Source organism: Podarcis erhardii (genome assembly GCF_964252035.2).
Source record: "Podarcis erhardii genome assembly, chromosome: 10".
NCBI lineage: Eukaryota > Metazoa > Chordata > Lepidosauria > Squamata > Lacertidae > Podarcis > Podarcis erhardii.
In genome coordinates this window covers 18,310,571-18,327,522 of record NC_138500.1, presented here as the reverse complement: position 1 = coordinate 18,327,522, position 16,952 = coordinate 18,310,571, and the positions used below count along the sequence as shown (strand labels likewise).

The window sequence follows — 16,952 nt, the reverse complement described above, 5'->3', positions numbered from 1 at the left end:
GTAATAATGACAGCAGTAAATCTATGTGGAGCTATTAAATGAAAGACTGATCACAATCTTGGCATAAGTGCCTCTTCTGCTATAAGTGGGTCTCTTCAGTCATACTAATGAGTAATGATGACTGCATAGCTACTATAGAACTTTTGTCCCCTATTACTGTGTAGGCAATTCCAGATAGTAGTTTCTCCAGCTCCAGCACAGGATGAACCTCAAATAGGGATTATTTGACAATACATGGTTTGGCAGTATGGTAGTTAGGGTACATTGATGTGCCACCTGTGCTAATTTGTATTTTAGGGATATTGTCTTGGTGAGTTTCCCCACATACTCCTGCCCTTTTTCATGTTGATGCCAGCTGACTGACATCAAGATTTCCAAACAATAATTGATTCCTACTACTTTCCAGTATGCTGTGGAATCTCTAAAAGGGATTAGTTATGTGCAGTATAAACAGCATCACAGCTTTGCAGTGTTAATTAATTTGAAATAATCATGGAATCAGAAACACCCTGAAACCAATTCACTAGCTGTTTTAGGTGACAGATAATCTCACTGAGCATGCATGCTTATCACTAAAGTAGGGCATTTTAATGAGCTTCCAATGGGTTGTATCCAGTGTTGTCCTTCTGTTCATTAAAGGCTATTTGGTCAATCAACTTCTTCCATGAATGGAAGGAGAAAGAGGTGATTGTTTGCAAATTGACCCTTTCTTGTCAGCTCCCACACATGAGTTGCCAATTGCTGTATAGCTCAGTTGGTTAGAGCATGGTGCTGATAGCACCAAGGTTGCTGGTTTGATTCCCCTACAGAATAGGTGCATATTCCTGCATTGCAAGGGGTTGGATTTCCAACTATTATATGCTATAACTCTATTATTCTATCTGACACACGTGGGAACCATGGCACATGGAAGGCTTTTTAGGTGCCCTTGGGCAGGCGACCCAAACACTGAACTTCTAAGTGATCTCTGTGAAATGGCAGCAGCAGCATTTGTGTGTGCATGTGTAAAATAAATATTTTATGATCTCCACAATCAGGATGAGCAGAACATAACTGATTGTCCGTGGTAAGCATAAGGGTTGTTGGAGTATATGTGTCTTTCTCATTTTGTGTTATGCCATGCTCTACATGGCAGCCATTTTATGTTATGCCACACACATCCATAACAGCTCTTTTGTGGCTGGTGTCCCTAGTACTATCTTAAAATTGAAAATGTGCTCACCAGTCCAAAAAGGTTGGCAACCCCTGACCTACACTGTCCTAGAGAATTCCCTGACATTATGGTCACCAAACAGGATACTATTTAGTGCACCACCCAATAAGGGTCACAATAACTCAATAACAGGAACACCTTTGCATAGTTTATTAGGGCCTGGCCTGATTGAAGGCCTAATACAATTATCACACTGCTTCTGATCTCAGCCTTTCTGGACCTCAGCTATTGACCAGTATTACCAGCTGTTGGTGCCACTCACAGCAGTAAAAACGTTGTGCCATCAATGAGCCTGCCTGGCAGGGATGCTTTACTTCAAGTTCTGCTTCAGAAAGAAGAGACTTGTTTGCTTACGTTAGCGATATGAAACTGTACCGAGAAAAAGGAAGAGTAAGAAATGCAAGAAATGGATCCAGACCCAATTATACCCTTCTGAAGGAAGACACACTTAAAGATTTGTAGTTTTGTAACAATTATCCTTGCACTGGGACAAATGCTGCTTTTTTAGTAGCTGCTTTTTTAAAAAATGGATTTAACCTCAGATAATTTATGGCCTTTTTACAATTGAACCATTAAATACTGCTTTGAGGAAAAAGTCCCTTTGCACAGGTTTCTGTCATTAAGCTGTATATAAGTGTTACTAGCTGAGCGAAGGGATCAAACGTCGGTCTAATGAGACAGAAAATCTTGAACTGGTTATCATAGTCAAAACACTGCTTTACTTTTAAAGTTTGTTTTTCTTTTCTTCTCGAAAATGGATAACATTAAACTGTAGATTTAAGATCTTAAGAGGACACAATTTAGTTGTAAGAAAACAGACTGATACTGTTCGGTGCAAGCATGGACTTAATATTACAGTATAGACAAAACTAATACCATGTTTTTGGAAAGACGATTAGCCATACAGATGATTAACAACAGAGAAATACAGCAGAGACAGTTATTCACCCACTAACTCAGGGGTATTAGTAAGATAATTATTAATTATAGCCGATCCTCTAGAGATCCTTGTGTGTAGAGTCTGTAGGGCTTGTAGATAAAGGGCCCCAATAAAAGTAAAGGTAAAGGTACCCCTGCCCGTACGGGCCAGTCGTGTCTGACTCTAGGGTTGTGCGCCCATCTCACTTAAGAGGCCGGGGGCCAGCGCTGTCCGCAGACACTTCCGGGTCATGTGGCCAGCGTGACAAGCTGCATCTGGCGAGCCAGCACAGCACACGGAACGCCGTTTACCTTCCCGCTAGAAAGCGGTCCCTATTTATCTACTTGCACCCGGGAGTGCTTTCGAACTGCTAGGTTGGCAGGCACTGGGACTGAGCAACGGGAGCGCACCCCGCCACGGGGATTCGAACCACCGACCTGACGATCGGCAAGTCCTAGGCGTTGAGGTTTTACCCACAGCGCCACCCACGTCACCCGGGCCCCAATAGTAGAGTTTAAATCTTAATAAACTTTGTAAGATAGCAAAAAGTAATTTCAAGCTGGTTCTATTTTGCGGGTGGGATTCATTCATATGCTGGTAAAATTGGGTTGTTGTAAGTTTTGTTTTCTTATTTTTTGTTGCTGTTTTTTGTTTTTACATTGTTTTTATACTTCTTTATTGTGATCTACCCAAATAACTGTATGTTATGGGGCAGGTGGCGCTGTGGTCTAAACCACTGAGCCTCTTGGGCTTGCCGATCAGAAGGTTGGCGGTTTAAATCCACATGACGGGGTAAGCTCCTGTTGCTCTGTCCCAACTGCTGCCAACCTAGCAGTTCAAAAGCATACCAGTGCGTTAGGTACCGCTGTGGTGGGAAAGTAAACAGTATTTCCGTGTGCTCTGGCTTCCGTCACGGTGTTCCATTGCACCAGAAGCCGTTCATTCATGATGGCCACATGATCCAGAAAACTGTCTGCGGACAAATGCCAGCTCCCTCAGCCTGAAAAGCGAGATGAGCACTGCAACCCCATAGTCAGCTTTGACTGGACTTAACCGTTCAGGGGTCCTTTACCTTAACTTTATGGGATGGCATATACATGTTGATACATATATAAATAAGGTGTGTGTGTGTGTGTGTGTGTGTGTGTGTGTGTGTGTGTGTGTGGCATCTGTAGTTATCTGTGTAATCTAATTATATCTGATAAATGCAACCTGACTCTTTTACCCTCAGCCCCATCAATGGCCAGCCCTTTCCATTGGCCTGCCTAGCCCCAACCGCCTTTCCTCTCTCAGACTCCATCACTTTGCATAGTATGGGATGTTGACAGAGAATTATACCCTCCTATTGTTCTATTATTTGTTTAGTAATCACCTTGGTTTCGCCTCATTGATTCATCTTCACTTTTATTCCCTTTTTCCTAATGTGAAGATTATAACTGAGAGCAGAGACTTATTTAAGATTTTTGTACAGCACCTAGGAATTTCAGGCATAAAAGAATGTATTTTGGGCAGCAGCTCCCCAGTTTTAGAAAGACCTCATCAGCGAGGCTATCACATGTCCATTGATTTATTTTCAGCTTCGGGCAGTGACCTTGTTTATTTTCCCAGGCCTTTAAAAATAATTCTATTAACATTTCACTGTGGTTTTAGGATGTTGTTTTAGCTCTGTGAAGAGAATTTTGTGACTCTGTATTACATTTTATGCTTGTGGCTGAAATTGTGTTTCCCTCTGGTCTGTTATTGTTTTGTTTTACAGAATCTGGGGGCTGCTATTTGATTGGTTTTATTCGATTGGGGTTTTAGGGCTTTGACAACAGTGTCACTCAGCTGATGGTATGGCTTCCATCATTGAAACGAGGAGGGAAGACTTTGTCCACAATTTCCACTACCTCTGTAGCCCTGAATCTTCTCTAGGGGGTCCCCCAACCCCCTGAAGCAGATTTGAGGTGAGTGAGAGTGGGACGGGGAGAGAGAGAAGAATCACTGAAAATTGTTGCTCTCCTGTTCCACTTTACCATCAGCTGAGTGGCTCTATAGAATACAACCTTTAATTTTTTGTAATTGTTCATTGCCTAGGTTATGGGTAGGCATAAGAGGAACTCAGTTTCACTCTCTTTGTTTCTCATTTTTCCAGTCTTAAGTTCTCTGCATTTCCACATATATTTAGCATTTTTTAAAAAGTCTTCATGAAAATATTTCTGCATTTAGATACGAATTTCAGACAAATATACACATTTTTAAAAAGCAGTTTCCTGTTATATAATGCATTTGTTTAGTCTATTTTCACTACTAAATGCATTTTTATGCACACTTTACCTCAGTATGCCTCAGTATATGTTATACATATTGGCTGAAGAATTGCACTGTAAAATCTGGAGATTGCAAATTTCAAAGGATGGCTGTGTTTCAGTTCACATGTTGTTTTGGAAAGTGCAAATTGGTTAGCTTTGCTTTTAAATGCAAACTGAATTGAATTTCTCCTCTATCACAAGTTATGGGATGACTGATCATTGCGGGGGGAGGGAAATAAAGGAAAAGCCACTGGAAATATACCTAGGAGATATTGTGAGTGACATCCCATATTTAGCTCATTTGTTTTCCATGTGTGGAGGAGAATGAGTTCCTTTCAAAATACAACAATGGAAGATGGATCATCTTAAGGAAAATGGAAAGCAGCATGTCTTCACAACGAGAGACGATTGAGATGTATGACTGAAAATGAGGCTTCTACTCTTTTTTCATGATATGCCTAGTGAGGGAACAGTCACCATGATTTTTACTGCAGGAAATTTTGAAAGAATGCTGTGCAAAGTGTAAGATGGGTACACTTGCATGGCTGGGAACAAGCTTTCTATAGTACTTCCATGTGATGCAGAGACTGCACAGAGCAGATGAGAAGGGATGTCTCCAACCATAATTGGACTATAGCAAAGATCTTCCATTTGACAGTCCACATTACATGTTAACATGAGCATAATAGCTAATACCACCCTGGGCTTGGCAAGCTTCCTTCTATGAATTTGCGGGCAAGATTCTGGTTTTGGAGAGATTTTAGTAAAGCTGTAAAACACTATCAGAGAAACCTTTTGCAGTAAACTCTCCTTCACAGGCTCCCAGAGGACTGGGACGACTGCAGACACGTCACTCATCATCTGGTGAGAGGATTATGTTTAGCAGAGGAGCAGAAATATTTGAATAGGAAACAGAACACGTTCCTAATGCTTGTTCACTGGACTGTAAGAAATATGCAGAGCCAAATTTGGCATCTGCTGTCTTTTTGAGCACCATCTAATTACAAAACAAAAAACCCAAAATTTTTGTGCAAGATTATTCTAATAATTCATGAAGGAGATTTATAACTTTAAAGGTGCTTTAAAAGCTTTATGCCTTTTGTCCTTACAACAACCCTGTGGTGTATGCCATTATTATTTCCCTTTTAGATATTAGATAATTCTAAATACATTTACTTGGCAGCAAATCCACTGAGTTACGTGGGACTTGTTTGCTGATAAGTATGTTTGGGATTAATCTAAGGGTGAGCAAATTACTATAAAACTCTTTAGTAAACTGAGCAAGTAACTGAACCAATTCCTTAAAGGTATTTTATACATTTTACTCCCTGGTTTTGAGAGCCTGTAGTGTCTAAGCATATGTGCCCATCTACTTTCTGTGTGTATTCAAGTCTTCCTTCTCATACACTATTACAGCCCAATGTATTTACATTAATTAATATGCTAGTAACACCAGAGAGTTACCAGTGTGGTGTAGTGGTTAAGAGCAGTAGACTCCTAATCTGGTGAACCGGGTTTGTGTCTCCGCTCCTCCACATGCAGCTGCTGGGTGACCTTGGGCTAGTCACGCTTCTTTGAAGTCTATCAGCCCCACTCACCTCACAGAGTGTTTGTTGTGGGGGAGGAAGGGAAAGGAGAATGTTAGCCGCTTTGAGACTCCTTCGGGTAGTGATAAAGCGGGATATCAAATCCAAACTCTTCTTCTTCTGAAGGTGGCTGTGACGCCCTGCAATCCTTAAGCCACTTCGGAGCCCAAAGAGTAGTTGTGGGTTGCTATTAAATAATTTATTATCTATGCCTAATTATATTTAAGTACATATTTACATTTACTCAAATGTAATGCATGCAGTTTTTGGCCAAATAACGTCAAGAAAATTAGTGTGTGCATTAAATTTGATAGTTCATTGCATTTGAGTAAATATGGTATTTAATGTTTAACTTTGAACACTATTCCATTAATTGCTCTGGATTGAGAGACTTTTTGCTGATGCGCATTATATTCACCAGCAAATACTTTTTTGGTTTCAAGGTTTTGAAAATTGAGGTGCACATTAGACTTGATGGCACATTACATTTGAGTAAATATGGTATTTTTAGGTCCCTTTTAGGGCAAAGCACTCACAAGGCCCCTTACATAAAAATTAATAGTAACACAAAAATATAGCATACATAATACTTCAATTAAGTATTCAGCTATTCCAGATTATCTATCTGTAAACTGAAATGTGAAAAAGGTGAAAAGTAAAGAGCAAATGGTTGCATTTATGTGCATTTTATAGGCAGATTCATTCCCCCCCCCCCCAATTTTTCTCTTGTGTTCTTTGCAATATATGCAATATATTAAAAAGCTGCAGTAATTTTTCTTCCTTTTATTTTTATCCATGCTGTCTACTAATCATTTGTTTCCTCTTTCCATTTTCTTCCACCCAAGGCTTTTTAGTGCAATTTTAGAACAAGCAACCAAAGCAGATGGGGTAAATTCAATAGGAGGCAAAGGCGCCGGATTTGACGTCAAAGCACTTCGGGCTTTCCGAGTATTGCGTCCCTTACGGCTGGTATCTGGAGTTCCTAGTAAGTAACTAAATCCAACTTCTCTCTCTCTCTCACTGTTGTTGGGTTTTTTCAATAGAAGATGTAAATATTGTGAGATGCTGCTGTTGCTGAAAGAGATGTGTACTAAGATGTCCAAGCACTTGACATGATAATGGATTTCAGGGTGGAAGATAAAAGAAGGGGCAAGGAATATACTGCCCAGGCTTCTGGTTACCCTTAACACTTATAAAGAATAGAATCCAGTGGGAGATAACAGAGAGGGAAAGATACAGGCAGGCTTTATGAGAAAGGAGTTGCTGCACAGGCCATATGTGATTGAGCTATCGCTAAATAATATGAGGTAATAGATCAGTTTAAAACAACAAGAAATGAATACATAATCAATGTATTGGAACTAGTATGAATTAAGTCAGTATAAGAACTGGATTGCTGACTCTGAAATAGATGTCTGTTAATAATCTCACATATGGCTGGCTTGATGAAGAAGCTCTCACAGTGACTTAAATGCCTGTTCTCTTGAATGGCAATTGTATTCCCCTGCGTTTCCCAGAAGGCTAGGATTCTGATCACATCTGGACAATCTTTTGTAATGAAGTAATATGATAGAGATATCATTTCCTGTGGTGTGCACACTTTGGTTTTTTTTGTCCTAGTTCCATGCCATCCCAAACAATGGATGGGGGGAGAAACACTGCAATAACTCCATAAACCTGTGACCAGAGCTGTGTACTCATTGTGAGAAATAATGCCTCCATCTGGGATGGTGTCAGTATCCAGAAGGGTGTACCGATGCTGATGTTTGGTCCTCCTATGCATCGGTTCCCCTGGATGCAGGTTTATCTGATGACAGCAGCTGGGTCTGGGAATCCACCTGCATCTTTAAATTTTACACAATCCTCTGACATGATGTTAAATGTACGTGTTCTCCCCCCCCCCCACTGGGATTCCTGGGACTGGCATGAGGAATTACTATGTGGTGTAGCCAGTTCATGTTGTTGTTATGTGCAAACAGCATGTCTAATGTGCTTTGTAGGTAAGAGGATCCACATATATGAGAGTATGAATTCATTTTTTGAAGGTGACACTATGATGGACTTCCTGTCATAACTTTGATATTTGAGGAATGCCAAGAAAAACAATTATTCAGCCTTCCGCAGATGTATCTTTTTAATCAGCTGCATGTTTTTATAGAATTTTAAGATTAGCAACTAAATAAGTTAGAATGTGGGCCTCATTGAAATGCTTCTGCAGGGGGAGAATTATTGAGGCAGCTAGAGCTTTGCATGCTGCAGCAGGCAAAAAATTAGGGAAGTTTGATCAGGCATCAATGGGGGAAGAGCAAGTCTATCATTTGATAAAGGAACTTATTTGTACCTTAATGAACTTCTAGGGTACAGGAACATTTGTTCTTCCTGGATCTGGTAAGTTACAGCTTAACAGAAGGGCTATATTGAGATCATTATTAAGCTAACTTATACACAGCTCCATATTTTGATGAAACTCCTGAGCAATTTTACAACATATTTCAACATGTGGGATTCCAGTGTGCTTTTCTACCATCCATATGAGGTCAAGAATTGTTCCAGAAGTAAACCTCCCTTTACAGTGTAACTTGATGGGCATCATGCTAGCCCATAACATTTTGCTACCTAAAGTGGAATCCTCCTACTCCCCATAGGATTTTTTCAATGAAGCGCATATGCTCATATATAATTAACATGGTACACAATCATCTGCAGTGATCTTGTTCATCTCTCATTAATTTCAATAAAGTCTCCCCATGCATTGTGTGCCACCATGGCTCTAATTTTCCACCACTGTCTACTGCCTGATGCAGTTGATTCACCTGGCCCTTATGACACAGCTGCTTTCAGACAGAGGGATCAGAACTTAAATGTGGATGATGCTACCTTGGCTTTGTACTTTGTTAGTACATGGAATGTACATGGAATGTTAGTATATGGAATGAGCTGAATGGGCACAAGAGACAGGGCCTTTTGATTATAACAGCTAAACTATGGGGCATCATCCCAAATGTGGCCTATTTAAACATATAGTGTGTGTATTTTCTCACATAGCAAAGATATTACTGTTTCAGTATGCATTTTGCTGTGTGCAAACTGCAGTAGTTCTCATTTTATCATGAAACACCTTGAGGGCTCCAGAATGGAAAAAGTGGATAGAAATGATTAAAATAAAATAATGTTTTTGTAGACCACCCTTCAACAAGAGTTCTCGGGGCAGGGGGAACCATGTGACAATTGGATATAAAATAAAACAATCTGCAGTAACACCATAAAAATAAAAATGCAATATCATAATATAAGTTTATATAAATGAATAAACTGAAGTAGGCAATTACTTAGGGAAGGTAAAGGTAAACATGACAAAGTCTAAGAGACAGTTTGCATTGCAGCACAGATATCTAGAACTGCAGTCGATCTTAAATTAGGTAGCTTATATACAATATTATTATCATTTACTGACTATACAGTATTATTATCTGTACCTTAATTGGTAGATTTATTTATCAATTTAAAATTTAGTTGATTTGCTTGGTAAGGGACAAGTTTAATTGAGAGCTCTGAGTGGATTTTTCTTTGGTGCTGGTGTGTTACTCTTAAGAGGAAATGAAAAAGAGGACATTAAAAAAGCATTTGCTTTTAAGAATGAAAGACAGAATTATAGAATTGTAGAGTTGGAAGGGACCCAGGGGTCATCTAGTCCAACCCCCTGCAATGCAGGATTCTCAGCTAAAGCATCCATGACAGATGGCCATCCAATCTTTGCTTTAAAACCTCCAAGGAAGGAGAATCCACAACCTCCAGAAGGAAACCATTCCAATGTTGAACAGCTCTTACTATCAGAAAGTTTTTCCATATGTTTACTTGGAATCTCCTTTCTTGTAACTTGAAGCCATCAGTTCAAATTCTACCCTCCGGAGTAGGAAAAAAACAAACTTGTTCCCTCTTCCATGTGGCAGCCCTTGAGATATTTGAAGATGGCTATCATATCTCCTCTCAGTCTCCTCTTTTCCCGACTAAACAGCTCCTTCAACCTCATAAGGCTTGGTTGCCATACCCTTGATCATCTTGGTTAACCACCTCTGCACATATTTTAGCTTATCAATATCCTTCTTACAGTGTGACAATCAAAACTGGACACAGTATTCAAAGTGTGGTCTGACCAAGGCAGAATAGAGCAGACTATAACTGCTCTTGATCTGGACACTATACTTCTGTTGATGCAAGCATTAGCATTTTCAGCTGCTGCATTACACTGTTGACTTAAGTTAAGTTTGTGGTCCACCCAGACCCCTAGATCCCCATCTTATAGTTTCACATCTTGTTCTTCCTGCCTAAGTGCAGAAGCTTACATTTGTCTCTGCTGAAATTCATTTTGTTAACTTGGGCCCAGTTCTCCAATCTGTTAAGGTCATTTTGAATTCTGATTCTGTCTTCTGCAGTATTAGCTACCCCTCCCAGTTTGGTGTCATCTGCAAATTTGATGAACACCACCTCAATTCCTTCATCCAAGACTTAGAACTATTCTGGGGAGACTGGTTATCCTGGTGACCCTGAGCCACTCTTTGATCTCCTTCACAGCTGAACCATGTTTTGAACTTTAAAACTGTGGATTGGCTGAGCAAAGTTCCAGGTTTGTGTCCTTCCCACTCTCCTTCCTTCTCTCATGGTTTAAAGCTGATGTGTTATGGAACTTAGCAAAGTTCAGTTTGAATGGGGATCCCTAGCTTGAATCTAACACTAAACTGGGATTAAAAGTGAAACTAGTCAAGGGGGGAGAGCATGCAAGCTTGATGATTTGCTCAGCTTATTCAGGCTTATATGCATAGCACTAAACCATGGTTGCATGCAGACATGGCAACTGTCTTTTAGCCAAACGTACCTCATGCAGTTGTTCTGAGTATAGGGAGAGTAGAACCATGTATTGTTCACCAGCCTGATATCTTTGGAGAAAGATCAGAAGAGAAGTGCATAAATAATAACATAAATAAATATTTATAAACTGCTTTTCAGCCCTAACAAGGCCCCCAAGGCAGTATACAAAAAGAAGACATTAAAAACTAAAAACTGTGTGAGATGTAAATGTCTTTGCAGCTCACCTGAAAGTGAATAGAGATAATTCCAGTCTAACCTTCCTTGATACAGGGAAAGATGCTCCTGTAGTTTCCTCTTCTTCCACAGCAAATTTTGAAATCTCTCTCCACCCACACAACAGTTGATTAATGTGTGCAGAATAAACTCACAATAAACATAAACAACTTATATAAGTGCATCACAGGAAGCCTACATCAATGTGTAATGAGTGTAGAATGAAGGTGGCTTTTCAGCTATTGCAAAAAAATAGCCCAGGAAAGCTACAAAATCACATTCCTTGCTGAAATTTGTTGTAATTGGGGATATCACTTTTCTCTCTCTTTTTAAAATATTTTTTATTGAAAGTTCTCAACATAGAATACAATAAAAGCCATTAATAGCAAGTGCAGAGATTTATAGCATGATTCTGGGCTTGTTTATTCAAAAGAAACAAGTTCATTGTGGCTTACTTTCTAATATTTCTGTTTATGATTACAGCCTTAATCATGTACTTTAAAGCTGCAATCCTATACAAATTACGTACCCGGAAGTAAAGCCCAGTGAACATAAAGGGACTTGCTTCAGAGAGAAAAATTCAATAGAATTACACTTTACTTCTTCTGAGGTTTTTCACTTACTGTTGCTCCAAAATACTTTGCAGTGTTCTTGATAAGAAGATACCTTATGAGAAGAGCTAGGAATTAGGTAATTGGTAGAAAATTGTTTTGAGCTAGGTTGTTTTTCCATTTGTTGCAGGTTGTCAGTGTGGGTGGTATAGACATGCTAGGTGGCAAACTGGATTTTCCTGGATTTTGTTTCTTGATCATATACTTGTCCATGAATTCACCTCCTGTGGTTTTGTTGTGAGGTTTCCTTGCCTATAAAATATATTTTGCAATTTAGCCAGCACTAATTATATAATTCTATGTGAAGGGGGCCTAAACACGGCAGCAGCTGATGCTGTCCTTTTGGTACTGGGCCCAGAGTTTATACTCCAAAGAGTCCCTTATAAAGATCTATTTCTGTATTTTGTTAAAACATGTCAATAAATCGTGCAATCTTTTCTCAGAAAATAATATACTGATCCCAGGATGCACTTTTACACTTGTAAGATCATTTCACGTAGAATTAAGCTTTTAAGCATAGGTGCTAAGCCATAGAGCCTACGCTTGGACCTTAGTAAGGTACTAGAGGCTGCAGAGTCTAAGGCCTATAGTAGCTTACTAGGCTAGACCTTAGCCTTTGGCTATATGGCTATTAGTGAAAGCACCAGAAATTAAGAGAGAGAGCGGGAGAGCAGGAGGCGCCATTAGCAAAAGCGCACCTCATGTTATGAGTTGTTTCTGGTTAAGAACAGACCTCTGGAACGAATTAAGTTCGTAACTGGAGATACCACTGTAATTAATAAGAAATAGAAGTTAACAACTCCACTCTCTTTGCAGATGTATTAAAGGAGAGAGGAGGGTAAAAATATAACCCCAAATCTTGCATAGATTCATTTCTGTATCAAACCATAGTTAATGTTATGTCTGAAATACAGCTTTTCCAGAAAAATTTTCAGAAAGCACTAGCTTTTTAATTATAGGTCAGTAACTTTTGAAGTGGGGTATGTTTTCAAGCAGACACATCCACACATAAAAATAGAGGTGATGGAACTTTATTACTTCAGTGAGTGATTATATAAATGAGTTCCCTGAAATGTCTGTCTTTTGGGCATCCCACATACCAGACACATAGAGTTGGATCCAGACTTAATTATTCATTTCCCACTGAAACCTTAGTTAGTCATGGCTAAAAAGCAGAGACATCAACTTGCCAACAAAGGTCTGAATAGTTAAAGCTATGGTTTTCCCAGTAGTGATGTATGGAAGTGAGAGCTGGACCATCAAGAAGGCTGATCGCCGAAGAATTGATGCTTTTGAATTATGGTGCTGGAGAAGACTCTTGAGAGTCCCATGGACTGAAAGAAGATCAAACCTCTCCATTCTTAAGGAAATCAGCCCTGAGTGCTCACTGGAAGGCCAGATCCTGAAGCTGAGGCTCCAATACTTTGGCCACCTCATGAGAAGAGAAGACTCCTTGGAAAAGACCCTGATGTTGGGAAAGATTGAGGGCACAAGGAGAAGGGGACGACAGAGGATGAGATGGTTGGACAGTGTTCTCGAAGCTACCAGCATGAGTTTGACCAAACTGCGGGAGGCAGTGGAAGACACGAGTGCCTGGCGTGCTCTGGTCCATAGGGTCACGAAGAGTCGGACACGAATAAATGACTAAACAGCAACAATTTTTCACCATGATTTTTTGGAACTACATTATTCTGGATCCAACCCTATATAATCATAGTTTTTAGGTAGTAGCTCTGTCTTAATTTTGTTGAAGCTTTTTCTAAAGTGCCTTCCATTAACTTCTGCAATATAATACATAACTAAAAAACTTCTTGTTTGAGCTTCTTTCTCTGCCTCAATAGGTTTTTGGAGAGAACATTTGAAAAATTTCCTTGTCTTTATGATAAGGAAGTGAGTTGAGTATTAAGTAATGATAACTTGGTGGTTATCAAAAAGACAACATTTTCTAAAGGCACAAAAGAAACAAATCTTTATCTGTAGCTAATTTAGTTAAACTGTTATTTGATTATCTGAGTTACAATAGAAATGGTCTTGATTGTAACTTGATGTAAGGTTAAGTGGAAATGAGCTGAATTGAATTGTTGTATGGAGTTACTTTTGATTCTCTGTGCCTTGCCAGTTTGAAACATTGCCTTGCATTCAATATGTGTGATAACTTTATTCTCCTTTTCCTTTCATATGGTTTTAAACTGAACAGTTAGTGCAAAATTAGCACACACAGAGGGGGATCTTAAAAGAATTCCCCTAGATATCACATCTTTGGTTTTGTAGTATAGGTAAAAGTATAAAGTATGAAAACCCAGAAAATGGTCTGAAAGGTAACTGATGCAAAAGGGAAAACAGATAGGAAAGTGAGTAATATATGTTCCTGAAACACTAAATCAATATCTAATCTAAACTATGAGGCCAATATTAAAAATAGAGCAAATATCAGGGCCTTGTGCTATACGTATGTAGAATATTCTTGCTGACCTATATTTTTACTAAAGGCATCAGTACAGGACAATATTTCTTGATCTTGTACCCTCAAATAGGTAATTATATCTCAAATGTCTTAAGACTGTGCACTGAAAAAAGGAATGGAACTAATGTTTTTAAAACAGTAGCCAGGATTTACAGAAATAAAGATCTCCCATATCTGATAACAGTTTACACATGCAGTAATCATATATTTATTGATAGTAATATGAGATGCTTCCATACCACCAAAGCAGATGCACATGCAAATGAGGGTGGTCACTGTTAGTAACATTCTGTAGCGTGCTTTTCATTGGTGTGATATTACTATACTTATTACCAGAAATGCAGAGAATGACTTCCTTTCTTGAGCTTCTGTATGTGTAGGGAATTCACCATGAATATGAAAAACTGGATTTAGGAAGTGTACATGTAAGTGCTTTCCAGTTCTCTAAATCAACCTTCCCCATACTGGAATTCTCCAGGTGCTGTTAGATAGCAACTCTCATCTTCACTGACCATTGTCCTTGTTGGCTAAGACTGATGGGATTTGTAGACCAAGAACATCTGGGAAGAAGTGGGTGGGAAAGGCTGCTCTAGAACATCTCTGAAAAACAGAGGTCAATTAAAAATTCACTGTGTTAGAGGGGAAGTGAAGAAAATGTTTGTGAAATTTTTTCAGGAACCAAGTGTCCTGTGAGGAGGAAGAGAAGGAGCCAGTAGCAAGACAAATAATTATCTAGATATAGATAGGTATTCCCCCCCCCAAAAAAAAAGATTCCAGAGTACAAATGTGTGAATAAAACCATTCAGATATCATATGAATGCATTGTAAAAGAAAACATAAAAATTAATCAACAAGATTAAAGGCAGACAGCTACTTACAAGAAAGTTATTTACTGGAAACCCACTGAGGCCTGTTTTTGAACTGTGAGGAGGAGAGTCATCTGGAGGAAATTATAACTCAAATGCATCCCAGTAGGAAAATGGATTACTGAGCTTAAAGATAAGGGCTATTAAGGCCTCTTGCGTTCCTATCCTACTGTAGCTATCACCACCACTGGTACACACACACACACACACACAGCACTTTCCACAGGTAGAGGGAAGAGAGGCTGGAAAAGAAGACCAGAAGGCAAGTTCTCAAATAATAATTTTCCCAATGTTTCTTGGAAGGATCTTGCAAAGGCTGAGGTTTTTTTAAGAATTCTGTAAGCAAAAGTGGGAAAGAAAACTTACTAGGAGGCAGGTAGATGAGGGTGGAGAGAAGGCACTTACCCATCACTAATTACAAGTGCAATTGAAATTATTTGAGCTGACCTTTTAAAATTTCTTATCTCTGTGTTGTGTGTATGGAAAATACAACTGTCTGTGCTCCCTCAGAAAGTTTATCTCAGATTTTGATATTATGTGGCTTCATGCCTCTTAAAAATACAGTTAAGTCCTACAAGTAGTATGACTACATGTGAATTAATTATCTCCTCTGTAGTTCTCCTATCAGAACTCCACCAGCCCTTTGCTCAGAAAGTTCTGATTGTCTTGACTTCTTTACATTTCAGGGCTTTCTACCAGCTGCTGCCAGTGCCCCACCCCTTGGTGGCCTTCTGCTCACCAATTAAACAGGTTAAAGAGGGAAGTCTGTGCTGGCAGAGAGATGCTGGGGTCACTCCACTGGTGGAGGCTGGCAGTGCTGAGTGCAAAGGGCAGGTGGATTGTACCCTAACACATTAAGTAAATAAATACTGTATGGAGGCAGCGGCTGTTTGAAAAAGAAAGCTTGAGCTTTATGCTGTGGTATTATCTTTTGTTTTTGTAAGCAAAATTGCAGTGTCCACTTTTTTGCAGGATCAGTGACAAAGGTGCACAATATCTTACAGGGTTGCACCTATATTAAATTGAATTCTGTCATCTTTTTGTGACTACCTACTGTCTTTAGTATTTATATCCTGGCTGTTCGACATGTACATCCTTTTCAGCATTTACACCCTAATTCAAAACATAAAGAACAGAAAAGTGTGATCACAAAGGTAAAAGATGTGTCCCTATATCAAAGAAATGACTGGTGGGTGGTACTATTGCATTCACACACAAAAAACTTTCTGAATTTCTATCATAATATGTCAAGCAGCTACTTCTGAGGCACCTACGGAGAATGAACCCACAGTGAAGTCCCTGTGGGACTATGGGAGGGGGACAAACAGTTTTGGCTTTCCTTCTTTGTATTTAGTCTATGGATAGAAGGGTCACAAAAAATGCTGATGCTTCCACAGAATAAATATTGTATGCATGTTATCAATGTAAATAAGTACTGTAGCCTATGAGCCCTGTGAAGGAAGTTAACACATTTTGCTTACTGAAACATTTATGGAGACCATTTCAGCCAGCAACAGGCAGTCACAGCTATTTTCATTCTTTCTTTTAAGGTGAATTGATATGCTTTTAAAATAAACGTTGAAAATTGTTTAAGATTCTAAATTATTAACAGTATAAAAGAGTCGGCTATACTATTGTAAACAATGCTTCTTGAGGGCTTTGTTTTCTCAGTTTCTATTCACATGTCTATCTTGAATAATCTCGAACTTGGTAATACAACATTCATGTATAAAATATGATGGTTTATGGATTTTCGAGTCTGATTCTTAGTTGTGTTATCTATACCAAGGGTGTTATTACTTGAAATGATCATTTTCATTTTTCTGCTGATTGTTTTGTTCTCTTGACTTGTTCTTTCATGTAGTGTTGAATTCTTAAAAGTTTTAGGATGTAGCAGTTAGAAAAAGTATTATCATTAATTCC

The 16,952-nt window shown here is 39.0% G+C and overlaps 1 protein-coding gene across 3 annotated transcripts in view; it reads left to right on the top strand.

Annotated features, from left to right (window-relative positions):
- The window catches only part of CACNA1C (calcium voltage-gated channel subunit alpha1 C), a gene marked incomplete at its 5' end in the record, with an annotated part of 484,372 nt that overhangs the window by 255,659 nt on the left and 211,761 nt on the right, over window positions 1–16,952 (top strand). For all 3 annotated transcript variants that reach the window (XM_081879585.1, XM_081879587.1, XM_081879586.1), the window contains one exon: window positions 6,855–6,994. In XM_081879585.1, coding sequence (XP_081735711.1) covers window positions 6,855–6,994 — 140 coding nt within the window. The remainder of the gene's footprint in view (window positions 1–6,854; window positions 6,995–16,952) is intronic.